At 44.6% G+C, this 26,008-nt stretch overlaps 2 protein-coding genes across 7 annotated transcripts in view; one reads left to right on the top strand and one right to left on the bottom strand.

Annotated features, from left to right (window-relative positions):
• Nucleotides 1-10,325, top strand: LOC130117010 (uncharacterized). 4 transcript variants are annotated; one of them, XM_056285142.1, is made up of 8 exons: nucleotides 1-56; nucleotides 1,503-1,715; nucleotides 2,555-2,691; nucleotides 4,913-5,019; nucleotides 6,885-7,106; nucleotides 8,359-8,442; nucleotides 8,574-8,640; nucleotides 8,854-10,325. In XM_056285142.1, the coding sequence occupies exons 2-8, from the start codon at nucleotides 1,517-1,519 to the stop codon at nucleotides 8,983-8,985; spliced, it is 948 nt and encodes a 315-aa protein (XP_056141117.1). In that variant the 5' UTR covers nucleotides 1-56; nucleotides 1,503-1,516; the 3' UTR covers nucleotides 8,986-10,325. The 4 variants fall into 4 exon arrangements, with proteins under 4 accessions (XP_056141117.1, XP_056141116.1, XP_056141118.1 ...); XM_056285141.1 differs by having other exon boundaries at nucleotides 8,571-8,640; XM_056285143.1 differs by lacking the exon at nucleotides 6,885-7,106 and having other exon boundaries at nucleotides 8,571-8,640.
• A 3,332-nt stretch (nucleotides 10,326-13,657) lies between these two features.
• The window catches only part of amot (angiomotin), a 95,053-nt gene continuing 82,702 nt past the window's right edge, over nucleotides 13,658-26,008 (bottom strand). For all 3 annotated transcript variants that reach the window (XM_056284805.1, XM_056284807.1, XM_056284806.1), the window contains 4 exons: nucleotides 24,655-24,789; nucleotides 21,414-21,649; nucleotides 19,725-19,991; nucleotides 13,658-19,223 (listed from right to left, as the gene is read on the bottom strand). In XM_056284805.1, the coding sequence (XP_056140780.1) occupies nucleotides 19,090-19,223; nucleotides 19,725-19,991; nucleotides 21,414-21,649; nucleotides 24,655-24,789 (772 nt within the window). In that variant the 3' untranslated portion in view covers nucleotides 13,658-19,089. The remainder of the gene's footprint in view (nucleotides 19,224-19,724; nucleotides 19,992-21,413; nucleotides 21,650-24,654; nucleotides 24,790-26,008) is intronic.

Raw genomic sequence — 26,008 nt, 5'->3', positions numbered from 1 at the left:
GGCGTGTGTGCGCGGGGTACTTCCGGCCGAGTTAGAGAGTGGCTGTCCTTCAAACGGTTTGTCTTTCAACACCTTTTGTCAGCTTAGTCCCACTTTATGCATGTTAAAGGAAATGGGGAGATGTGTAGGACATGTTTTTCCTCCCTGTCTGTGTGTTTTTTTTATCGCGTTTTGCTTTGTTATTAATAACAAATGTAACTTGTAGGGCAGTTAACGATATAAACAGAGGCCAAATAACGCGAGAACTCGGTCGTTCGGGTTGGTTTATAAAACTTAAACCACCTGTTGCTGTTTTCTTAGTCTTCGTTCTCTTGTCGTCATTTTCACGTCAAATAATCACCTTTCAGTGATGTTTGTATTAAATGTCCCCTATTAGTAATAAAACAGTGCCTGTGTATGCGTATCAAACGGTACCTTGCATATAATAGTTGTGCTAGCTAAACTGTGTCCTGTTAGCAACGTTCGAATTAGACAGTGTCCTATTAGTAATGTTAAGTAGTGTCAGAGATCATCTGCTCAAGTAATGGCTTCACCCAATAAGTGGTTGTCCCAAAGAGGGTGGCTACATGAATATAAATCAAGTCAGGTTTATATATATATATATATATATATATATATATATATATATGTTATTGTCTGATGGTTTAAAATGACTATAAATCGTATAGTATCCATATTGAACAGCCCGACGTCGGCGACTACCTGAAATTAAGGTATTACCTGCTAATTAATTACCTGGATTAAGTCTGGATTCCAAGCCAACCACTGTTTGTTAATCTGGCCTACCTGACAAGCACCCACCAGGTGGTTGATTCTGTAAGATTCATAGTTATTTGTCCTCTAAAACCACGTTTGCTCAACTGTGGGAAGTGGGCTTTACTCTGCAGCTCCTCAGTTGCAAGACTGAAAAGTTTGAACAGTTCTTTCCTTGGATGTAAATGTATCTAAAACTTTATCCAAGTGTTTTTCAGACGAGTTTGTCATGGTCAGAAACTGGTTTATTGGCAGAGGTAGTGTTGAAGATCAGCACTTAATCATGTAATAGAAAAAAAAAAGAAGCTGTGCGTGCATGTGTGTGGCCGGTACCAGTGCAGTGCATTAATAACCCACTGATCCACAGTCAGCCTCAAATCATGAAAACAAATTCAGGGGGTTTTGGAATTAAAGATGGATGGGCTAGATTTTCTTTAAATCTAAATCAAGTGGGGTACAAGTTTGAGAAAAAGTACATCAGTGTTTCCCATTTATGAACACTATAAATGAGATGGGTATTTGGTTCTGAGAAATAGGCTCGCCCCTGGGCTCGAGATCCAAAATGTATTTTAATGTTCATATAAATACTATAACAGCCATTGTAGTTGCTACTTTTTGGGGGCTGGTGGAGGATCACTGACATGGTGATTATGTTGAATTAGTTCCATTGGTTGTTTTCATGGGAAGCAGTTACAGAACATTAGTCACTTACTAAGCTTAAACATTGCTCATGCAACTGTATTGTGCAGGACACTCCCACGGGATGATGTCCTACACTCCGTACCCAGAAGAGAGATCCAGGGTCCCGGGCCGTGATTCGGAATTCACTGAGGCCATCAACCAGAACATGCGTGTTCCAGAGCGTTTGAGCGTGGGAGTGGGTCAGCGTCGGGGCAGGGAGGGGGGAGAGGAAACTCCCCCAGCCTACAGCATGCACATCCCAGAGAGGCTGACATATGCAGGTAGGCCCAGGAAGCTTGAAGGATATTGACTGACCCTGCTACTTACCAGTCAGATGGGAAGATTATTAACACAATATATCAAATAAACCTGAACAAGTCAACCAGTTGCTTACTTGTGTAAATTGTTGACTCTCTTCTTCTTAGGTTGCTTATTGTTGATAAAAGCAATCAGACACTCTACTGGACTGAACGCAGACTTCACCTTTCACAGTCAAGCATACTTGAACCATACTGAAAGTGTACCAACCTCATTTCATAGACCACATTTCCCATAATATTTTGTAAAAAATCCAAAATGGTGTCTTATGGACCTAGAATTAATAAATGAAGGGCAGGAGTACATTTGGCTCCAGGAAATTGCAGAAAGGACACTGAGGCGGTGGTACATGATGTCTTTGTAGTCTTTTTGAGATGAGTCATAAAGATGAATACATTGTCGAACCTCATTCACAAGCCTCTCAAGCGTTTGTCTTCATTTCTCCTGCCGTCTGACATGAAAAGTGATTGGTGTAAAACTAGCAAGCTTACGGTGTGCTTGACACATAAATAAATGCTGCATGGTCTGCTTTGGGATAATTTTATGTCTGCACAGAGCCCTGTGGTTGTCTGTATGCATACTTTTTTGCCGACTATGAAAACTCCTTTATGCAAAAGGAATTATTGAGACTGAGTAATACTTAACTCTGTGAAACTGGTAAAGTGGTAAAAAAAGATATGTATTTCTTATGCTGGACTGGGACATACTCAAATTTTTTGAAGCAGCATCGGCAATGCAAAATCTTTTGTGCATCCTTAAACAAATCCAAAGTTAACTAATATCTTATAGTGTTTTGCCATAGATACTTCGGATATGAACCCAAGACCACTGTTCACCCCCAGCAAACCAGCCTTCTTCCCCGCCCTGGGCCTTGAGCCTTGCTGGGAGAGCCCGTCAGCTGCGAGAGATGGAGAGTCCTTTTACAGGGAACCTCTGCAGGTAACCTACCAGAACTATTCTCTTTGGAAGGACATTTGGTTGATGTTTGGGAGGGATGCTTCAGCTTGTTGTGCTGTCCCAACGTCCACTTTTCTGTTTCATCTATTTTACCCCTTTCACACTAGCCAAAAAACCCGCTAACGTCCGCCTTTGGTGGTCAATGTTACAGGCAGATGTTAGCGGGGTTTTTGGCCAGTGTGAAAGGGGTATTTATTTCATCAACACCAAAATGTATCTGTTAAGCGATTTATTTCTACATCTATTACTTCATTGTCAACATCTATTACACTCCCATCCTCTCAATCACCAGTGGAGGGTTTCAGGAAATGTATTACAGTGCCTTGCAAAAGTACTCATGAGTCACAAGGGTGAGTACTCAAAAGTACTCACCCTTGACAGTCATCACTAATTTCAGGATTATAAAAGATACTCACCCATCTGTTCCTGAACAATATTATTTTTGTGAACTGATAAGTTCTAACATTATATTCCCAAAGCCAAAATAAGTTATGTGTCGCTGACTTTTTTAAGATAAATTAAAAACCAAAATATAGTGTTTGCATAAGTATTCAACCTCCGCATATCAGTATTTTGTAGCGTACCCTTTTGCTGCAATAACAGCCACGATTCTCTTGGGGTAAGTATGTACAAGCTTTGCACATTCCTCTGGAGTAATTTTTGCCCACTCTTCTTGGCAGAATTTTACAGGTCTTGCAGGTTGGTGGGATGGCGCCTCTGGACTGCGATTTCCAGTCTGTGCCACAGATTTTCATTGGGGTTGAGGTCTGGACTTTGACTTGGCCACTCCAAAATGTTCACCTTTTTGTCGCTGAGCCGTGTCATTGTTGCTTTAGCCTTGTGCTTAGGATCACTGTCCTGCTGTGGGGTGAACCTTCTCCCAAGCTTCAGTTTTTCAGCAGACTGCAACAGGTTTTCTTCCAATATTTCCCTGTATTTAGCTCCATCCATTCTTCCCTCAATTTGAACAAGGCTGCCAGTGCCTGCAGATGAAAAGCAACCCCATAGCATTATGTTTCACTGTAGGGAGGGTGTTTTTTAGGGCATGAGCATTGTTAGGTTTGCACCACACATAACGCTTTGAGTTTTGGCCAAAAAGCTCAACTTTCATCTCATCTGATCGCAAAACCTTTTACTACATCCTAACTGGGTCTCTCTCATGCTTGGTAGTAAACTCCAGGCGTGCTTTTATATGCATAGTTTTGAGCAACAGCTTCTTTCTTGCCACCCTCCCATACAGGCCAGATTTATGGAGAGCCGGTGATATGGTTGATTCATGCACATTTACTCCAGTTTCAGTCACTGACCTCTGGAGCTCCTTCAGAGTGATTGCAGGATCATCTGTGGCTTTCCTCACCAGCCCACATCCTGCTCGGACACTTAGCTTTGAGGGACAGCCTGTCCTACAAAGCTTCCACTTTTTGACAATGGATCCAACAGTGTTCTGTGGGACATCCAGACACTTGGATATTGTTTTGTATCCTTTTCCTGCCTTCTGCATTTTAATCACTTTGTCTCTTACTTGAGTATTACGCTCCTTTGTCTTCATTTTCTGATGGAGTTCACGCCCGGCTAATGAACTTCACACAGAGTGCTTTTTATACCCATAAATGAGACCGTTACTTTACTATCTTACAGGTGCATACTAATTATGTCCAGTTATGTTTACCTGAGTTTGTTTCAGGAATAATTTGCCATTTGTGTAAATTTGGCGCTTATGCAAGCACTATATTTTAGTTTTTAATTTATTAATAAAAAGTCAGTGAAACATAACTTATTTTGGCTTTGGGAACATGCTGTTATGAGTTCACAAAAATAATATTGTTCAGGAACAGATGTGCGAGTATCTTTTATCATCCAGAAATAAGTGATGACTGTCAAGGGGGTTGAATACTTTTGCAAGGCACTGCATATTGGATATTCAAGATGGTTCAGATACAGATAAAGTGTTGTATCTGCTCTTCATGCAAAGCTTTTCAAACCCCGAGAATAAGCCGTCAGAGCAAAATCAAACATTTTTGAAAAAAAAAAGGCAAAATTTTCTTATTTATTGAAAAAAAAAATCTTGTTTCATGCAGTAATTTTGTTAAGAAGAGGTACGACTTGGTGGATGTGTTATTTTAGAACAAAACACAAGAATATGCCGATTTTAATGAAGTTTATTTTACTTCATTGTGATTGGTGCTCTCTTTCTTTGTGACAGAGTCCCATGCGGCGGTCCTACAGTGACCAAGGCTTTGGCAAGACCCCGCCCAGCACACCTACCCACCTGAGACAGGGCCTGGTGCTGTCTGGCCACCCATCCAGCCTGTAAGTGTCACAAACAGAACAACTCTGAAGGTTTTCCAGTACCGTAGCTGAGTAGATTTCTAGTATGAGTTTGCCTCAGTGGGCATGAAACACCTCACTGTGGCAGTAGTAGAGCCACTCTCCCCTCTGAGCTCCCTGGTAAGTAGACCTCTACACTGTGTCGTCAACTTGGAGCTCTTAGACTACATACGGATCCATTTATTTTTCACCTATGGATGTTGTGTCACTGGGCTATGCGAGGGCTCACTTGTCATGTCATGCATCCACCACCAGTAGACATCAGGGGTAAATACAGTTTATGCTAAGCTACGTATTGTTAGCAATTTCTTAATGTTTCCTACAAATCGATCGAAATCCACTTCAGACAGTCTATTCATGCACAACAGAGCAATCTTGAAAAGCAGAGAGTCAATATTGAAGATGGTTAACGACAATGACTTTTACACCCCTATGCATATTTACACTGGATTAAAACAGGCTGGATCCGGAGTCCCTTGCTCAGACATGAAATTTATATCACTCTTTAGCAGTCATGCAATGAAAGTCATGAAAACTGCAGCAGAACCAGAGGAGAACGCCTCCTCTCTGTCACTGTTTTAAGGACTAGTGATCCCCTGCTTTCAGGACCAGACTAGCGCTGCCCTTTAGCCTCGAGCTTGTCAGGGTCACGGTGGGAGAAGTGTGATGTTGCTGGAATCCTCTGTTTCCGTGTGTAGCTCTATGTTACCTGCAGGTGGAGATGGAGCAGTGCTCTAGTTTCTCTACCACATGTAGGTCAGTGTTATCCGTACACTCCACTTGGGTGCAGCCACAGTCATGTGAGTCTGTCTATTTAAAGCCATGCACCGCATCTCTCCAAATCTGCCCTCCATTAGCGTTTATCCTGGAGGGTAAATTGTCCCTGAGTGTGGACGAACAGTGCTTCTGCTGCACCTCACTACAGCAAACTTTAGATTAGCATTGACAGGTGATGTTAGCTTTCCACTGGGAAGGTAAATGACCAACTAAACAAATGCTAGCATATCTTTGTCTATGGCCGCTATGCTCTTCTCCTCTGCCTGCCAGCCGCTTCTCTCTGGGTTTCCAGGTTTCTATTCCAGAGGTCAATCTGTCAGGTAGAGTAGTGAAAGTAGTGACCGGTCAGCTTTGCCTGGGTTAAAGAAAAAGAAAAAAACTAATGGCCATATATATATATATATATATATATATATATATATATATATATATATATATATAGTATTCCTATATATAGTAGTGCTGGGTGATATGGCAAGTATTATCACAATATTTATAGGGAATTTTACACAACATCAATGTGTGTCACGATATCTGCTCACATACACAAAAATGAAATATTTAAGAATCTAGTTGAGATTCATCACATTGAATTGAACTGTTTGGTAAAGTGTAATATATCAAATCAAAAGAAGTTTTCAAATAATACTCCCTCAAATATTTCAGACCTCATTTTGTGAGAGATGTTAGGTCATAGATCCTTGCTGTCATTAATTTAGACAACAAATTTGTTTTATATGAGATGACAATATACAGATTTCATCCCAATACCATTGAAAGATGATAAACAATATGATTGTATTATTGCCCAGCCCTAATAAATAGTTTGAAATATCTTCCTTTATGTCCTTTCTCCTCCCATCCCTCTTTTTACTCCTCTTCCTTCTCTCCATCTTTACTCCCGTCATACCTTTTCCTTCTACATTCATCCTGTCTCTCACTTCCATTGCTCCCATGTGTTGACTCTGCTCATTCTCCTTTTCTTCCTCTTCTGTCCCACTTCATCCCCCACCTATTTCTGTTCTCACCCTCCTCACCTCATACCATCACCCCACCCCACCCCACCCCAGTGCCTCCACCCACAGTAGTTCTGGTCGAGGCTCAGGCCGTCCTGCTGCTGTAAGACCTGCTGGTAGCGCCCGAGAGCCACAAGAGCAGCCAGTGCCCCTTCCCCCAGGCCCACACGCCCCCCTCCCCAGCCTCTTCTCCCCACACTCCATGCTGGAGACTGCAAGACAGCTGGGTCTGCAGGCCTCACAGCGCCTCCTGCAGACTGTCAGCCAGAAGTACAGGTCAGGATGACGATGATTGTGATTATGATGATTATTATAATTATTATTACATGTTTATACAACATGTTTTGACAACATCCCATATGAGGGTCATGCTAGATAAATGAAGATATAACACAGAGGTTGGTCTTACTCTAAATATACCTTTCTTCAGGATTAAAAGAGTCAAAGAATTTGTATTGTTATTACGTAGAGAACCTCCACATATGATTGTGGGTTGGGATCTTGAAGTCAAGTTTACGTGTTGCGCTCCCAACACGTCTGTTGCTTAGGGCTTGATGGAAATACATAATCTTTATGTCAAGAATTAAAAATAAAAAATTGAGTTCATACAGCTGACAGGAAACTGGGGCATGTGTGTGTGCATGCATATGTGTGTGCACATGTGGCAGTGCATGTCTGCGTCATAACGATTTATCAGATAGAAATGAATCACAGTCCATGAGGCCTGACTACTTGGTGATGATGATCTATAATCTCTAGTAATCAGTCCAGACTTCAGACTTTGTCAGATTGAAACCCACTTTCTGTCTGTGATGGAGGAGATGACATTCACATTGTCCTGCTGCTGTCCTTAACCACCACAGCGTCTACGTCAGCCCTCCTAACCCAGTTTGACTCGTGTTGAAAGTTTTTAAGGGAGCATGAAATGTCCTCCACCATTCCCTCTTAACTGCTTTAGTCTCCGTTCATCCTGTGATCAAGTGTTTTATTCAGCATGCTTTATTCAGTCCCCAGAAATTGTTACAAGTTTCTTGTGTGTAAAAATAATGTGTAGAACGCTCGCGTCCACACGTCATGACAGTCTGTCTTTTCAAGGGTAGTTGTTGATCTTCTGTCAGCTGTTTTCATAATTTAAAGGCCTGGTATTGTGCCACCAGTTTCACAGGCAAGGAGCCGTACAAGCCATGTCCAAGACTGGCCAGTAGTGACGTGACGGGTCGTTTCACACATTTACAGCTGCTCGGCCTCATTCCACTCCCGTTCACTTTTTATCATCTCACACTCGCTGCTGCTGCAGGGCACTAACAAGCTGAGCGTTTTATTGGGGAACGGGGAGTTGTGAATCTTCCTGCTTGACCGTTATTGATGCCCCCCTCCCCCCCTCATGCATAATTTCTGCCTTGGCTAACGGCGTCCCCTGCTGGCAGCTCCTAGCTATGTCCCGAGCCCCCATCTTCCCTGCGTGGTCAGGCGTTGTCATCCAAAGCTGACCGGTAGTGTGTGGTCTCTCTCTCTCCCCGGTGTGAAGGTACAGTTGCTCTGAGCGCCAACAGCAAGGGGCTGCTGTGGTCCAGCTGTCTGCTCCCGTACTGATGGAACAAGGGAGGAAAAGGTGACTGGAAGTTTGTGCTCGTGTATTCAGAGCTACACTCACAGCTGTGTATTAATGTACCACTCTGCCTTGTTTCTCTCTCCCCACGGCCTCCCTCTGTTTCCCCCTCTCTGTGTGTGTGTATTAAGCAGTATGGAGAGCTGGAGCCTAGAAGATGAAGGTGGCGCTGCTGTTGAGGTCATTGTCCTGCGGAGACAGGTAAGCAAAGAAGATACAAAGATACGACTTCTGTCTGTCTGACTGTCTGTCTTTATGTCCCTCTGTGCATCTGCATACCCGTCTGTCTGTGTCTGGATACCTGTATGTGTGTTTCTCTGGCCATACCTGAACGTCCGTCTGCCCCCCCCCCCCCGGCTAACTGCTGGTTCATCTTTCTGTCAGTCTCGTCTGACTGTCTGTCTGTCTCTGTAGCTGATGAAGATGAGCCGTCGCCTGGTGAGCCTGGAGCGTCAGAACGCAGAGCGGAAGAACACCGAGGTGGCCCTCTTCTCCCTGCTGCTGTCCGCCTGCCTGCTCAACGTCTGGCTATGGATTCGCAGATAACACACACACACACACACACACACACACACACACTATTCCAACCCGCTTGCAAACTGTTGGACGGCTGGATAAGCCCTCGGTGTAGAAACAGGCTGTTAGCTGAGATGTCTGGAAACGTTCATCTCCTTCACTAGTCTTCGTAATCCGTACGTGTTAAACATGAATAATTACAATAAATCAGCTCTACTGTTACAAACCTCTGGCAGAAATGGAAAATAAACTTAGCAGATAATGATGACATATTTAACACTGCATTGCTAACGCCGCTTTGGGTTTTGCATTGTGATATTCTGACAGTAGGCCTTGTTAAACTTTAAATCAAACCCACTTCTACACACCACTATTGTTTAAACATATCACTCCATCATCAGCGAAGAGGAAAAGATTAATTCAGATGCATCTCACAGACTGTTTGTATGCGACACTTCATCACTGCTTGTAATTGTATTTTGAAGCTGAGGGTAAATGTATATATAAGTTTGTGTATGAATATATCACTACAGATTGTACATTTAAAAGTGTTGAAGGTCAACAATCAGAAATTCACCCAGAATGCACCACATCTGTCGCTTTAAAGCCTCGTCATAATGAGAATATTTCAGTTTGACATTGCACATGAGCTGAAGGGTCACGTGATCCGGTACAAACCGAGCATGTTTCGCGTCCCGAGGCCTCCATATGAAACTCACTGAAACCCAACACACAGTTTCAGCAGCGCTCGGGGGTTTGAGCGCTCGCTGAGAAATGATCAGGTTCCTTCCAAGTGTGTTTGAAACTGTTTGGAGATGCAAAGTTGATGTGGAGTGTGATGGTGATTTTTCTGAACTGTTGAAGAATTTCGTGTCATGCTGAGCTGAAATGTTGAAGGTTTTGTGTTTGGAGATGTGTGGTTGTCTTTGCAGTGTTACGTTTGAATGATCTGGGATGTTTTGTGTGTCTGTAACGCTGTGGGAGATTTGGGGCCAAGTCCCTGTTTGAAGGTTTGTCACTCATTATTATTAAAATGTGGAAGAGGAGCCCGGACACTGCTGATGAAGACCGGGTGAAGCACACACTGGTTTCACTGGTTTGAACAAACGTAGAGAATTAAATGTTGTAGCCTTGGTGTGTCCTTCCAGGTTGTTGTTGTTATTTATACTGGCTGGACTGCACCACAACCTTCTAACTTTGGTATACAAACGTTCTTGATGGTGAGAAGCTTTTTACTTTTTCTAAGAAGTCTTATTAACCAGAGCGGTCGTGGACCGAGGACTTGCCGTGTACCTTGGTTAATCTTTTATATCATCCAGAGAGTTTTTGTTGTTGTTGCATGTTTATTTAATAAAAACAGATTTGTATTTAACACATTTAACTGTGATGTGCAGTTTGTTTGGTTACCAAGCGTTTGGCCCTGATACAGGAAGTGTGTGCTGAGGAATGAAAGCAGCAAGACTTCATTCGGCAGAGCGTGAGAGTTTCTGGCTGAAGGAAGGGATTTGTCCCCTACTGGGCCGGTGTTTGCTTACTGGATCTTTTTGACGTCAGGGTGCTGTGTGCGGTTCCATCGGCGGCGCCAGGTCCTTTTGCCGGGGCTAAAGCCCCGAACGGTTTGACTTTAGCCCCGAATATTATTGTAGCGAATTCAGGGGGCAGCCCGGGAACCGCCGCAGCCGGGACGCGAACCCGGGTCTCCCGCACCACGGGCGACTAACCAGTCCGACCCGTTGGCCAAGGGCTAGCGAGTCTACTTATTCGTGGTCGTTACACTACTCCCCCTCCTTTGGGAAGCGCGTCCCCGCGCTTCTGACGGCCTCAGCAGTCTCACCATCCCACTTCTGACACCAGGATAGCGACTTCAGGGGGGCAGCCCGGGAACCGCCGCAGCCGGGACGCGAACCGGCGTCTCCCGCACCACGGGCGACTAACCAGTCGACTAAAGGGTCCGACCCGTTGGCCAAGGGCTAGCGAGTCTACTAACTCGCGGTCGTGACATTATTTTAAATGTAAGCCAATGTGAAAACCGACCAAAAAACGTAGCGTGTGTGCATGTCCGGTAGTCTTCGTAACGTAACAGCCTGTCAAAATAAATGCAGGTCTCTCAAAACTAGCTGTGTGCGCGCGCGCTGCGCACGTGTGGGAGGGTCTGATGGGCAGTGCGGAGTCACGTGACACAAGTTAAAGCAGGAAGAGGCCAGCGGAGGAGAAATGGCGGAGCGTGCAGGAAAACGCTTTGGATTTTTCCAAAAGAGAAGGAAGGGTAAGGATTTAGCCTGTGTAGCCACTTTTCAATAATGGGTGAAACTGCCTGTTGATTTATAATTGATATGAATTAGATTCGGTGTATACAGCGATGAAGAGTAATCCTCTTCGTCATGATTGTAGGTGCCGCTTAGCTAGCGGGCCGTACTCGCCTGACCCCGCAGCGAGCTTGTATTGGCCTTTAGCTGGGGGGGTTTCTCGTCGATCAATCAATTTTCCATTAAACCAACTAAAACGGTAACAACTCATTCATTTTACTATAGGCACAAACTAAGGTTAACCATCACGTTGATTTAAATCTAAATGAACTAAAAGTAAATAACTTTTCTCCATTATGTTTGGGGGTATTGTTTGGATACTACTACAGTTATGTAATTTAATTAGAATGCAATCCAATCCAATTATGAATCCAATTATGAGTTTCATTTAAGTTGATCTTATGGTTTTGCAGAGGGCAGTAAAGACGAGCTCCAGACCGAAGAGCCAGCAGCAGCAGCAGCAGCAGCAGCAGCTGAGTCAGAACGAGGCGTGGAAACTGGTAACAACAATTTGGTGTTACTCTGTGTGTTTGTATGTCAGAGTCAAAGAGCGAAGCAACTTTGATTAGCTAAAATGCTAATGCTACTCCTGCCTGTACGTTGGAATGAATTTTGTCAACTGCAAATGTCAGTATAGACAGGTCAGTCATGGTGTAACCTTTTAAAGTTACACTGAAATAACAAATATTTTCATTTTAGCTTATTTTATCATGCCATACACAATTTGCCAAAAAAGTTTAAAAAAAATATATATATATATATATATATAAATATTGAAATAGCATTAGACTTCCTGAAAAATATATACAAATATAACTCTTTTGTGGTGACTTCATTGTAATGTGTAGGTTTCAAGGTACATGAAAATTCCTACCAGAGTAGGAGTAAACAACAGTTTTTGAGGTACACATTTCAATTTTGCAATGATTAAGACATGTACTTTGAATGTAAATAAGGTGCCAGAGTGCATTTTAAAAAAGCATCAAAATAGAGCTTGTTTATCAAAAAAGAATCCCCCCGGACCCCCCTACAGCAGTCTGGGATAAGCCCCAAAAATATTCAAGTCCTGGAAATGCCCCTGTGTAGTTCTACCTGAATTCTGACCTGGTCTTGTTCAGCAATGTGAATAATGAAGACGAACTGAGGTTTATCCTTATCTGCCGTTTTCCAAATGCCTTCGACAGATGTGCTTCCATCAGCCCAGCTCCGGGGTTTCTGGATGCAGAAACGTGGGCTAGCTGGTTTTAATCGGTACCATTCATGAAGTCCTGCTGGTGTTTACCTGTTGATAGGCTTCATCTTAAACTGGTCCGTAACTGTTCTGACTGTATTTTATTGTTCTGCACATTTCTGTTGCCTGGCCTCTTTATAAAGAAACTCTTGATCTGGGCATCCAGGTGGCATAGCAGTCTATTCTGTTGCCTACCAACATGGGGATCACTGGTTTGAATCCCTGTTACCTGCGGCTTGGTCGGGTGTCCCTACAGATACAATTGGCCATGTCTGCAGGTAGGAAGCCGGATGTGGGAATGTGTCCAGAGGAGGCACTAGCGCCTCCTCTGATTGGTTGGGGCACCTGTTCAGGGGGAACTGGGGGGAATAGCGTGATCCTCCCACGCACTACGTCCCCCTGGTGAAACTCCTCACTGTCAGGTGAAAAGAAGCAGCTGGTGACTCCACATGTATCGGAGGAGGCATGTGGTAGTCTGCGGCCCTCCCCGGATCGGCAGAGGGGGTGGAGCAGCGACCAGGACGGCTCGGAAAATAGGGTAATTGGCCGGATACAATTGACCCTTTACTAAGCCACGCCCCGAAACGCAGACTAGCCAGTCACAGCGCAGCATAGGACAGAGGTCTGACACTGTCATGGCGGCGCTCCGTTGACTCCGATGCAAAAGTTAAAGATTTTCTTCATTTTCGAGCTGGTTTTGTGGACTTTTAGCTAGTTATGGTTAAACGTTGTGCCTAAGGCACTTGTAACAGTGACACTCGTTAACTGGAGAGGTTGGAAGGAGATGTACGGGTTTTTTTTCCCTTTCCAAAACCAAAATCAAACCCTGAAAAGTGTAGGCTGTGGAAAAAGCTATGTGGACATCCTCAAATCCAGTTGAACCCCTCAAAGATCAACAAGCACAGCTTTGTCTGCTCCAAGGTAAGTAATTACTTTTGTTAACCATAAAATAATGTTAAAGCTTGACGGACTTAGCAACTAAGGGAGGTGGGCCTTATCAAAGGGTCAGTTGGGGAGAAAAGGGGAAAAAAGCCACACACAAAAAAAAACAACTCTTGATCCCAATCGATTTCCTGGTGAAATAGGAGGGGGAAAAAGTAAAGATCACAACAAACTCATACAAAAACAAAGTCAAAGAATGATTGACAACGAAACAATAACAAGTCATTGTTTTATTTAACAAACACATTAAATAATACTAAATGTCAAATCAATTTATGAAACAAACGGCAGACAGGTTATTTTGGGAGTTTGTTTGAAATATTACATTAACAACGTTACATGACTTATACCGTAACACAAGAGACCGTATGAGATGAATGTTGTAAGAGACGGAAGACAAATCTGTCACTTGAAATGGCTGACACGTGAACGTGATTGTACAACAAACAAGAAGCGAGCAGCGTGGATTTGTACAGAATCTGACTTTGTTTTCACGTACAGATGGAAAACAGGAAGTTATCGTGACCATTCATTTGTACTCGCGTTTAAGCAAAACAGGAATGAATCAACAGAAAGGAAAATCACGACCTGGGAGTTTTTATAGTTTTGCTTTGCACTCGTCTTCTCGACAAACGGGGGGGGGGGGGGGGGGAGCCCGTTTGCGTTCCTCCTTCAAATTTTCAACGCTGACCGCAAGCCAGGGAGCCTGTTTGAGGTCCATTAGTGCTCATCAATAGTTAACTGAAGTGGTAATTCCTCCATACAACCATCTGGTACACGCCAATAATGGCATAAATATAAACCCCCCCCCAACAATTTCAATGTATTTTTTAAAGAATACTTCTGCTTCTTTATCGAAGTGCGATGGTAAAATGTCGCTGAGGAAGAACAGGAAGTGGAGGACAAGAGGGGAACGCCGCGTGGCTTCGGCTGACCTCTGAAAGTCCAACAAGTGTGTTGAGATACTGTGGGAAAACGCTGCGCTACAAACAGCAGCTGCCATGCCAGACTGCGGGCCGGTGAGCCGGGCTCCCAGGTGGGACGTACAACCCAGGAGGAACACGGCTTGTCCGCCGTGCTGGACCGAGGACACACCCGAGGTGCCCTGTATGCAAAGACCTAAACAAGACCACAATCCTTCTGCCTCTCTTCCAAGTCACACATCCAACTGTGCAATCAAGTTCAACAAAATTATGTAAAAAAAAAAAGTTACATACTGCAAAGTTGTGCATTTTTTACCAGTCATGACCTGGGAACTAAAATGTCGTGGCGTTAAAGCGAAAGTTCATGTTGTGTTGACCGGTGAGACTCGTGGCATTCGCCGTCAGGGTAAACGGGCCGAGCGATTTAGACGACGACCAACTAGAAAGCAAGACTTTTGGATTTTGAAATGTTCAGGTTTAGAAAAGTCCATTTTATGGGGGGAAATGTGGAGGCCTATGGGAAATATCTCAAAGTCTGCTTATTTTAAGTAAGAAAGGAACCCCCCCCCCCCCCCAAAAAAAAGGAAATCAGAAGAGAGAAAGCATTTCAAAGGTATTCAGTTTGACCACAAGGTGTCACAACAACAGAAGCGATGGGAGCTTCCCCTTGAACTGGTTTGCATTAACAGGAAGGGTTATTTGGTGCTCGGTCCTTGGACCACCTTCAAAACTGATGTCAATCTGAAGACCGGGTTGTTTTGTAAATCCCCGGTGTATTTGTTTAAGGATTAATGGCTGCTTGATCCCACCTAGAGCGTGACCGCGGCCCTACGGTCCATTGTCACGATATTTAGACAGAGCCCATGTGGAAAGGTGAAGGAGGGCTACGGTATTCTGGATGTGCTTGAGAGTATAAAAAAAAGAAAAAGTGGTAACATATCTTCTAACACTTAACAGCTGCACGTCCCGATCTCACCTACGCTTTGACACAGCAATGCAAAAATACATCGTAACCTGTAACAGTCCTGAACAGACGTGGAAAACCTCATCAAACAGGGGAAGTTGAGGCAACTTTAGGACACTGCTACTGTTACCAGGGGTTGATGCTGGGCTAAAATGGCACTAGTATCGAAAAACACTGGAAAAAAATAAACACAAATACCAAAATCAGATGCCAGAAGCTCAGTGTTATGTGCCAGGAGTCACAGCAAAGCAACATGGGTTTCTTGTGGTTGTAAAAAAGCAGAAGGATTTCTGGAATTTGCTTTGGAAAAAGATACGGACTACATCACAATCATTTTCATCCAGTGACCCTCGAGTAGTGGTTTACATCCTTTCACTGTTTGGTAAAGTTTCTGCACTTCATCGGTGCTCAGTACTAGCTCACAATTCAGTATTCAGAATCGGTGAAAACAAATCCGTGAGAACCAAATTCCTTTGTTCTGGTGGAAACCTCAAACACCCCTGAAGTGAAAGATTTCTAACGACCTTCTCAAACTACGGCGTGAACGCAGCGGCCCGTCAGTCTCGCTCAGATCAGCGGACCAACCTGAGATTCTTTGGTCCCACATTTTCTTTGGCTTTCAACAGACATCAAAACTTCTAAGATGGAGGGATGTGTGGGTGTGTTCAGGCAGAGGCGTCGCAAGGAATTCTGGGATGACTCGTGAGGTGGCAGGAAAACACACAAGGGGCGGGGGCGGGGGTATTTTCTGGTCAAAATGGAAAGCCTGCACATGTCATTTTCATTTACAGTTGATTGCAACTAACCTACGTCTATCCTACATTCGAATTTTAAATCTCACTGGAGATTCGAGGAAAAAAATAAAAACAAACATCGCTGACCTTTTGGCGTGCCCAGAAGTGGAGGAATTTTGGGAGTTTCACAATCAGTGCATCATTTTTGCCATCCTCCCTCTAGCTGGGACTCAAGCCATCTCAGTACCAAAGCCACTAAAAAGTGAGCAGAATACGACGGCACGCAAAAGACAAAACTGTCCCACTTAACAAGGCATTTAAGGTGGACGTGAGTGAGATAAATCCTTTTAGTGAGGTATCCCGAAATGAGAGGCGAGACCTGCCACGTTTCAAGCTAACGTCACTTGATTCACCAAAGTTCTCGTAACAAGTTAAAAAAAATCAGTGGAAATCAAATCTCATCAAGATGCTTCTTAAGATGGAGATTTCCTCGTAATGTACATGAAAGATTTTGTCTGTAAGGTCAAAAACATTTCTTACAGGACTTTGGTCAGAAGCTAGAGATCCGCGGAGTGAAGGTCTGTGAAGGTCTTTCACAGCTCACCTCCATGCATAGTTTCATGTAACCAAACATCCCACGAATCCAGTATTTTGAAAATACTAAAATGTTGCGCTCACCTTAGTGAATGCATTCCAAGACCAAAATATAAAAATCAAGTGTTGCATAAACCTCAAGTGCACTTCCGTACTAATGCCCCTGGAGGCAGAGTGTCTTTTCAAAGGAGACCTTTAATCAGTCCAATATTATCTGAAAATACTTTAATGGTCCATTTTTTCCCCTCAGGGGTCTCAGCTGGGTGGGGGTTGAAACATACAGATGGCAAACATTTCAGATACAATAGTACTTCCTGAGAAAGCGTTTCAATTTCAATTCCGTGTGCTTGCCTATGACTGACAACACTGACCTGACCCGGTCTGAAATGTGATGCTGTCGACCCCACCCGCCTGGGACGCCGAGCTGATTCGAAGAAAGGCTGCGAATGAAAACTTGAAACGCTTCGCCACACAATAGGTCTACGTGGAGTTAGACAGGAAGTGGAAAACCTCCACTGCAGCAAGGCACGTTGGTCAATACTGGTAAATGTAACGCTGCAACCGGACCACCGCTACATTCACACACACACACACACACACATCTTATGCAGCTCCTGGACACAGGGGTCTCGTGCCATTTTCATGCCAAGGACCCCTAAACGGCCTCTAAACAGATGAAGCCAGTTAGGGTTTAGAGCCACGGACCCTTGTAAATACAAATATTTAACCAAGGAACGGTCAACGGACATTTGGATACGGGCACTTAAACAGACACAGTACGCATCGGAGTGTTGTGCCAAGTTCATGAAAAGCAGATTGAAATAAATTTGTTCTCTCCGGTAGCAACCCCTCTGAGGGACCGCTGGCTGGTCCCCGCATGTCACTTTGAGAGCAACTGCTTTGTGACAGACCCCATCCAGCGGGGTCACACAGGCAGCTTGCAAGAAATGTTTCGACTGCCCACCCAACGTCTCTGCAGGCCAACGCAACAGTGGTGTGTGGTGGCCAAGGATGGCGGTGCCAAAGGCACAGATAGGAGTTTGGTTAAAAGTCGTATGACACTCTAAAGACCAGACGTCTTAAAATGATCAGCCATTTCGCAACGGCCACAATCAAGAGTGTGGAGCAAACATGGCTGCTGGTTTTAAAACGGCTACTAAACTAAACACAAAATATGGTTCTGACACAATGCAACAAAGCTGAATTGGTTCAGCCCTTCACAACCCTTTCACCACATCAAGTCCAATGATACGCAAGCGATACGAACACCGGGTGGATACAGTATTTACAAAGAAGGTTAAGAATGTTTCGTAGTTTACAAAAATCACTTTCGGTGACCCAAGTGCCATGTCTAACTATGGTAAATAGGAACAACATATAAATACAATACGTCAAATCTTCAACGTAATGATATAAAAATGAAAAACAAACACTATTTAAACAAAAACAAAAAACAAAAAAAATAGTGCAATAAATGCAACAAAAAGGTAGCCAGTACATTTGGTCCAAGGAGGCCAGTTAACCAATTTAGCCTCTGGCAACACTGAACTAGAGTCGATTGATCGTAATGGTCGACTGGAGCTGGTCACTGAAAATCCATCATTTTCTGAGAGAGCCGAACAGCCAAGGAAAGGCTGCAGAGTGTGTACAACGCTCACCGAACCTCTTCTGACTGGTGGCGGGGCAGAGCGGCGAAGGAGGACGTTGGCTCTCGGCAGCAAATCACATGTCAAGGTTCCCGAATGACCTGCACCTTTTTTCTTTTTTCTTTTTTTTGCAGAAATGCAGTCGGCGCTGCAGCTTCCAACCATTTAGCGCACACGGCCTGCGGCGACGTGGTCACTGTGAATATACGAACGACACCAAGCCTCCCATATCACACAGTCAAGTTATTTCTCACTGAAATATAGCTTGTAAAAAGTAGTGCATTTAACTGAGGCTTGGTAATACACTTGCGTGCACATATACATACACACACAGTGAGGCTAGAGTGTAACAAAACTAATGTAACGAGGGAAAAGAGGAATCCTTCACCTAGATTGAAAGTACATGGTTAAGTGTGTGTGCGCATTAGTGTGTGAGAGAGAGAGGCACACACCACACACTGCCTTCCAGTGGCTGTGATTTCTCTGAAGTGAGATTTAAGTGTGTGTCTGTGTACGATTTAGTAAATATACATGCATTTGACTTTGCTCATGTATTCACCTATGGAAATTTAAATGTTTGAATCCTCCTGCATGTAGATATATGTGATTAATACGTCTTTAAATCCTGATTAAATACCCAATTTCCCCTCGGGGATGACTTAAGTATTCTGGTTCAGATTCTGATTCTGATGAACCGCCCTGCCATTGGGATCTTTCAGAGTGTGTGCATGTGGGTATGTGCATGTATTTATGTGACTTTTGGAAGCAAGAGTTGAATTCTAAAGGTAACAGGGTCAGATGAGAATCTCCACCATGTCGTTGTCGACTTCCTGTTGGGTGGGCAGGGCCGTGGGAGGGGCCTGTTGCTGTGAGTGGGCCTGGACCGGCACCCGCCTCTCCAGAGTGCTGGTGTGGAAAACGGGCACATCTGTAGGGATGAGACAAAGGCTGCGGTCAGATTGTGGCTTCAGTCTATCTGACATCAGATCTCTCCTCCAGTGTGACACAGGTCACATGTCTTGTAGTGGTGTGAACACAAACATGGAAAAGGATCTTTTCATTTCGGATTTGGGCCACTTCTATATGAGGACCCAGACATTTCTGATATGCGGTCATTAGACCAGAGTCTGATGCCATCTGGATCTCAATCTTTGACACAAGTCATCCTAGACTGACAGACAGAAAGAAAGATGGATAGGTTGACAGAAGGACAGGCAATCAGATAGACAGGTTAAAAGACAAACATTCAGACAGAAAGAGATTCAGGCTGACAGACAGAGAAACAAAAAGAGGGAGAGAATAAGGCAGAAAGACAGACAAGCTGAGAGAGACTGATTGGTGGACATTTGTACTGACGGTCTCAGTGTCTGTCTTTCAGCCCGTCTGACTGACAGTAAGACAAACGAACAGTTAATGTGTTTGTCCTTGCCTGCAATGCGGTCAGGGATGTATACAGGACTCGGGCTGGAGAGGCGGGCCGGCAGCGTCATGCTCTGCAGTGCTGGCGTAGTGGGTTTGCTGCTGTCCTGGTTGTGGCTCTGGTTCTGGTTCTTGTCTGTCTGGGTGCAGCTGTCCCGACTGCCAGTCTTGGAGTGGCCTGCCGTCATCGGGGTGGAGGGCAATACTGGGGAGGGAGATGACGAAATGGACTCTGCCCTGAGAGAGTCGGTACGAAACTCCGGACCCAGCAGAACCCCTGATGGAAAACAAGACACCGTCAGAAAACTGAACAGAAACAGCCCAGGGAGAGGCCAAAATACCAGGAGCTGGTAGAGGACTATCACAGGCAGTAGTGGAGGTCCAGGTGCATGCTGACTGAGGTGGGCTGCAGGGGGTTTGCAGGGCAATCCCTGAACAAGGTGTATGGAACCCTGGGCATCACAGGACCAAACAGGAGGAGAGCCATCGGAAACAACGGCGATGCAGCACAGCAAGCCTCTAGATGGCGCTGGCTGAAGGGAGGAGACTGATGGGGGTCTGTATAATGCCATTTGGACACAGGCTGGGGCTTTATCAACCTCAGTTGGGTTGCCTGGACGAGCATGTCTGATAGTTGGAATGACCCGAAACACCCAATGAATCTTGGTTACGTCACTGAACTATAACCGATGGTTCCTTGTACAGCACAACTTAACTAAGGGATAATCCTCGACAAGTTGTGTGTTAAAGGATTTTAACGCACAATGCGGGGGTAAAGAACCACCCAACACAAAGCAGTGCAACTCGGTATCATAGGATAAGTAAATGATTAAACACTTTAACATTACATTTCCTGAAGTACCTTTGTTTTGATATTGTTTTTTTTTTTTAATTTCCCATGTCTGAAAGACCAAACCTGATCACTTTAAGTGGACTGATTTTGTTTTCATAATAACCACATTATTTAAACAGACTTTTGATCAGCATAGGAGGTTGATCACTTTAACCAGGTGATCACTATAAATAGTTTCCGCTGTATTAGAATAAAGTGTATTTCTATGTAAGGATAGAGAGCCGCACTTCGGAGTCCTTCTTCCCAGGTAGTACGGTGGTTAGCACTGTTGCCTCAGCAAAAAGATTCTGGGTTTGAACCCCGGGCCATCCCAGGTCCTTTCTGTGTGGAGTTTGCATGTTCTCCCAGTGTCTGTGTGGGTTTCCTCCGGGTGCTCCGGTTTCCTCCCACCATCAAATGACATGCATGTTAGGGTTAACATTCCTGCCTGTGTCCCTGACCAAGGCAATGGCAAGAAGAACTGGAGTTGGCCCCAGGGCAGTGTGCGGCCTCTGCCCACTTCTAGCTACATGGCTAGGATGGGTTAAATGCAGAGGACGAATTTCCCCATGGGGATTAATAAAGTACATCTTAATCTTCCCAGGTCTTCCTGGTACTTACCCACGGGTAGGCCCTAACAAATATGGCCCATAACATAAATGCCCATGGCTAGTGTACATGCATACTGTCGGGTCAGGTAGGAAATATTGAATTAATGTGTCAAGTGGTTTGCGGAAATTAATTGGTTAAATATACAGGTAGTGAGGCAGGCATGGTTTTGCATGGTGCCGGGTTGGGGCGGGATCGGATTTTCCAAAATCAGACCTGTGCAGTGCTGTGTTGTGCTTCATCCCTCATGTGTCTTACCAAGGCTGCCCTTCCAGCTGGTGTCCTTGCGTTCCTCGGTGATGGGCGAACTGCTGAGCCCCAGGCTATGGGACAGCAGGCCCGAGCCCCCTGAGCCCGTGTTGGAGATGGACATCAGGGACTTGGAGGGCCTCATGGCGGACGGAGCATCTGGCTTGGGCTCCTTCCTGGAGCGCTGGTGGAGTACTTTGATCATGGCATCCTTCTCAATGATCTGGGCATGGAGATTCTTTATCCTGGGTGTTTTCAGAGGGAAGGACAGGAGAGGGTTGGGTTAAGAGTTTTTGAGTGGGTGAGTATGATCCTCCTCTTAATATTTAATGCCAAAAAGCAGCTTGGGTGAAAATTTATAAAATGGCTTTCCCATTTTGTTGAATTTATCGTGAGGACAATCAATTCTACCACCAATTCTACTGTCCTAGACCCATGACACCATCAAAGAAGGTAGAATCCGTTCATCTGGATACAACGTTTATTGACAGATACGTTTCATCCAATAACAATAAACGACAATAAACGTTGTATCCAGATGAACTGATTCAACCTTCTTTGATTTTCTTACTTGGATTATTGAGCATGCATCAAGACCCATAACAATATGTTTTTAGATCACAACCTGTGAAGAAAGGTTTACTACACCTTTCAACTAAACACCTTGCTAATGGTCTTTACATCATTTAGACCATTTAGCCTCAGACTACCCTACATGTTGCAGACAGCTTTCTCCTCAATATCACATAAAACCAAACTAATAGAATTTACTTACAGGGTTGGAAGGGTTACTTTATAAATGTATTCCGTTACAATTACAAATTACCTGTTGGAAAGTGTATTCAATAACTTACTCTAAGTATCACAATATTAAAGTAATCTGATTACTTTAAGTTACTTTTGGATTACCTCAAGGCCAAATATGAAAAAAGGCAAAAGAAAAGATAGCAATAACATGACTTTTACTTAACTGCATTTTGTAAGCCAACAAAACAATGTAAGCTTAGAAAGGACAATGGGGACACCAAGGTTTTAAGCATCAAAACATGGAGAAAAAAAAGAAAGACAATGCTGTTTTGTTTAATACATAGATGATAGACACCACCCTCTCTTTAAGGCCTGCTACATGAATTAAGAGTATCCAAAAAAATTCAGAGGCTTTATTAGTGCATTCAGTTATGTAGCATATGAAGCATTGGTGATGAGGGTCTTGAAAGATGACATAAAATGTTCCAGAAAACAAAACAAAAGGAACAAAATAATAAATAGCAGATTGCTTTTTGCTTCCCCTCCAAAAAAAAAAAAAAAAAAAAACCCGGACTGTTCCACATTAACTTCAGAAGGCTGTGGTGAATGTGCTGACCCTGGTCCAAAGCCCACGGAAAGGGTTAAGCAGAGACTGCATCTCTTGCAGAGATAGCAGAAAACTCCCTTCACAGGAGTGGCCACAGCCCAAGGTGAGAGAGAGAGAGAGTGTGTGTGTGTGTGTGTGTTAGTGTGTGTGTTAGTGTGTGTGTGTGTCTTACAATCTCCTGACAAGAATTAAAAAGTAAATCTTCCTTTTCTTACATCAACAAAACATCCTATGAGGCAGACACTACACACCTATTTTAAGGCAACAGGTTTCAACTGCATGCAGTATGCATCAGTATTACCAGGGGTAAGCAAAAAAAACAAAAAACAAAAAACATTTGGTTGAAGAACCCCCACCCCCTTTTCTCCCCAATTGTATCTGGCCAATTACCCCACTCTTCTGAGCCGTCCCAGTTGCTGCTCCAACCCCTCTGCTGTCCGGGGAGGGCTGCAGACTACCACTTGTCTCCTCTGATACATGTGGAGTCGCCAGCTGCTTCTTTTCACCTGACAGGGAGGAGTTTCGCCAGGGGGATGTAGCCTGTGGGAGGATCACGCTATCCCCCCCCCCCAAGTTCACCCCCCCCTCGAACAGGTGCCCCAACCGACCAGAGGAGGCGCTAGTGCAGCGACCAGGACACATACCCACATCCGGCTTCCCATCTGCAGACACGGCCAGTTGTGTCCGTAGGGACGCCCGACCAAGCCGGAGGTAACATGGGGATTCAAACCGGCGATTCCCATATTGGTAGGCAACGGAATAGACCGCTAGGCTACTCGGATGCCACGGGTTGAATAACTTCAAACAAATCACAAAGGAGTGTGTAAACAGACTCGTATAATTTCAAAAAATGCTCACAGTGCTTTTTTACTCAACAAGTCAGATGTCAAAAAGAACACCATCAAAGAAATTCAGGCAGTAGACCTATGGACTCCAAATTAAAGTATAGGTTATGTCTATACGTGTCCCACACAAACATACTATTTGTCCCACATTTGGCTTGTTGGCATCTGGTCACCCTACGTGCAAGCCAGAGTCAGTACGGTCGCCAGCCTGTCAGTAGGGTTGCCACCTTGAGCTCACCCCTGTCATTCAAATGAACGCTTAACGCTGTCAAATAAATCCAACCATGTTGTATACACTGTACTGTACATTGTACATATACTGGTACGCTCTGTCATGTCCATCTACCTCAGGCATGTATGTAAGTAACCTACTAACATCTATTTCAGCATCTCTGAAATGTTCTCTGCACCATATCACCTCGTATTTAACCTGTGCAAGTCAATCCTTGTGTATATATCTGAAGATTGTTGTGTTGTATTGTTGTTATTCTATGTTAAGTACACTGAGAGAGCCACGAAACCAGAGTCAAATTCCATGTATGTGCAAACCTACATGGCCAATGGTCATGATTCTGATTCTAACAATGTCAAATGACCGAAAAACAGAGCATATCCTGGATTTTTTTCCTCCAAGCACTTCCTTTTAGAACGAAGCCAAAGTGTGATATTAGTTCAATTTAGTTCAATAACAAAGAATCCACTGTTCAGAAAAAAGAAGGAAAAAAAGAGGGGGGGGGATTACTCTAACAAAAAGACAGTTGGCATCAATTACTTACCGTTCCTGTTTCGGGGTCATTTGTGACCATCTCCACTGTTGTAATCAGAACCACTGCTAATTTAAACAAGCCTCACTAATGAATGCCATACAATTGGTTTTACACGATGAATGTGTAACGTTTGGGCTCAAACTTCTACAGTAAATGCTGTTTAAAACTCATAGTAGTCGCGTATATTTTCAGCCCACCCATGTGAAGGAGCAGCACCTAGGTAATATCTTATTAAGGATGGTCAAAGGCTGGTGCATGTAAAGTCAGGTCGGGTTATTTGTCACCTGCTCTCCATGTCCAGACATCGTCGGTTGGCCATCAGAATCTCCTCCTCCTCTTTCTGGATGCGAGCCTCCACCGACGTGTCATAGCTGCTGCTGGGGGAGTGGCTTATTGCTGCCACCGCCGCCGACGTGTCCCTGAAATGGAAGCAGGAAAGGAGGAGGTTAGTATTCAGGACTTTCCATGTCAAGGAGGAGATGGCTGTAATGGATTTGTCACGGAAATTTGACCAGAATGAAAACTGGACAGAAATCCCAGTGAAGGGCGTCCGGGTAGCGTAGCGGTCTATTTCGCTGCCTACCAACACAGGGATCGCCGGTTTGAATCCGTGTTGACACAATTGGCTGTGTCTGCGAGTGGGAAGCCGGGTGTGGGTATGTGTCCTGGTCGCGGCACTAGCGCCTCCTCTGGTCAGTCAGGGAGCCTGTTCAGGGGGGAGGGGGAATACCATGATCCTCCCACTTTCTACGTGCCCCTAGCAAAACTCCTCACTGTCAGGTGAAAAGAAGCAGCTGGCAACTCCACAGGTATCAGAGGAGACAAGTGGTAGTCTGCAGCCCTCCCCAGACCAGCAGAGGGGGTGGAGCAACGACCGGGACGGCTCGGAAGAGTGGAGTAATTGGCCAAGTACAATTGGGGAGAAAGGGGGGGGGGGTCCAGAAGAAGAAAAAAAAGAAAAGAAATCCCACTCAAGAAAAACAGTTTTGACTAAAACCAGTTTAAAATGGAAGTAGACACCCCCCCTCCCCCCCCCGCGCTTCTAAGTGGTATCATTGTTTGCGCTGCTGTCGCAAACACAGTCGATTTCGGTTTTCCTAAGAGTGACACGCCGCGCTTTGTGCCCTAGAAGTGCCGCTCCCCGCCCCGTGTCCTCCTGCCTGATGGCGTGCCTCGTCCAGATTGGAAGCACCTGTTTCTTGTTACGTCCTGTGTATTCAGTCCCTGTGTTTCCCTCTCTCTGTGCCGGTTCGTTCTGTGCCCTTGCCAAGTCGTGTCTGTGTCCCTAGCGTCTTTCTCGCCTGCTCTATCTGGATTACCCACCTTTGCTGTTTTTGGACCTCGCCTTTGCCTCGGCCCCTTTGGACTGTTCTTGCCTTGCTCCGGACTGATTCTCTGTGTACCGAACCGTTTCTGGCAAGTAAAGGACATTGCAGCATTTTGACCTTGTCTCTTGAGTCGTGCGTTTGAGTCCTCTGCCCGGTATCCCAGTGTTTGTCACACAGAGCCTGGCCACTCCCGACAACACAGGACACACGTGAATTTGCTTACACGTTTCTGTGAAGAAGCATGTTCACTGAAGAGGTCGAGTGAAATTGTCTTAATCTTATATTGAATTTTGGAACTGTTGGCAACTGT

The sequence above is a fragment of the Lampris incognitus genome, chromosome 8 (genome assembly GCF_029633865.1).
Source record: "Lampris incognitus isolate fLamInc1 chromosome 8, fLamInc1.hap2, whole genome shotgun sequence".
Classification (NCBI taxonomy): Eukaryota; Metazoa; Chordata; class Actinopteri; order Lampriformes; family Lampridae; genus Lampris; species Lampris incognitus.
This window is presented reverse-complemented; position numbering and strand designations above follow the sequence as displayed.

Coding starts and splice junctions, on each gene's coding strand:
- LOC130117010 (XM_056285141.1), top strand. CDS start 1,517: ATGATGTCCTACACTCCGTACCCAGAAGAGAGATCCAGGGTCCCGGGC. Junction 7,107..8,358: donor ACTGTCAGCCAGAAGTACAG/GTCAGGATGACG, acceptor CCCGGTGTGAAG/GTACAGTTGCTCTGAGCGCC. Junction 8,443..8,570: donor ATGGAACAAGGGAGGAAAAG/GTGACTGGAAGT, acceptor GTGTGTATTAAG/CAGTATGGAGAGCTGGAGCC.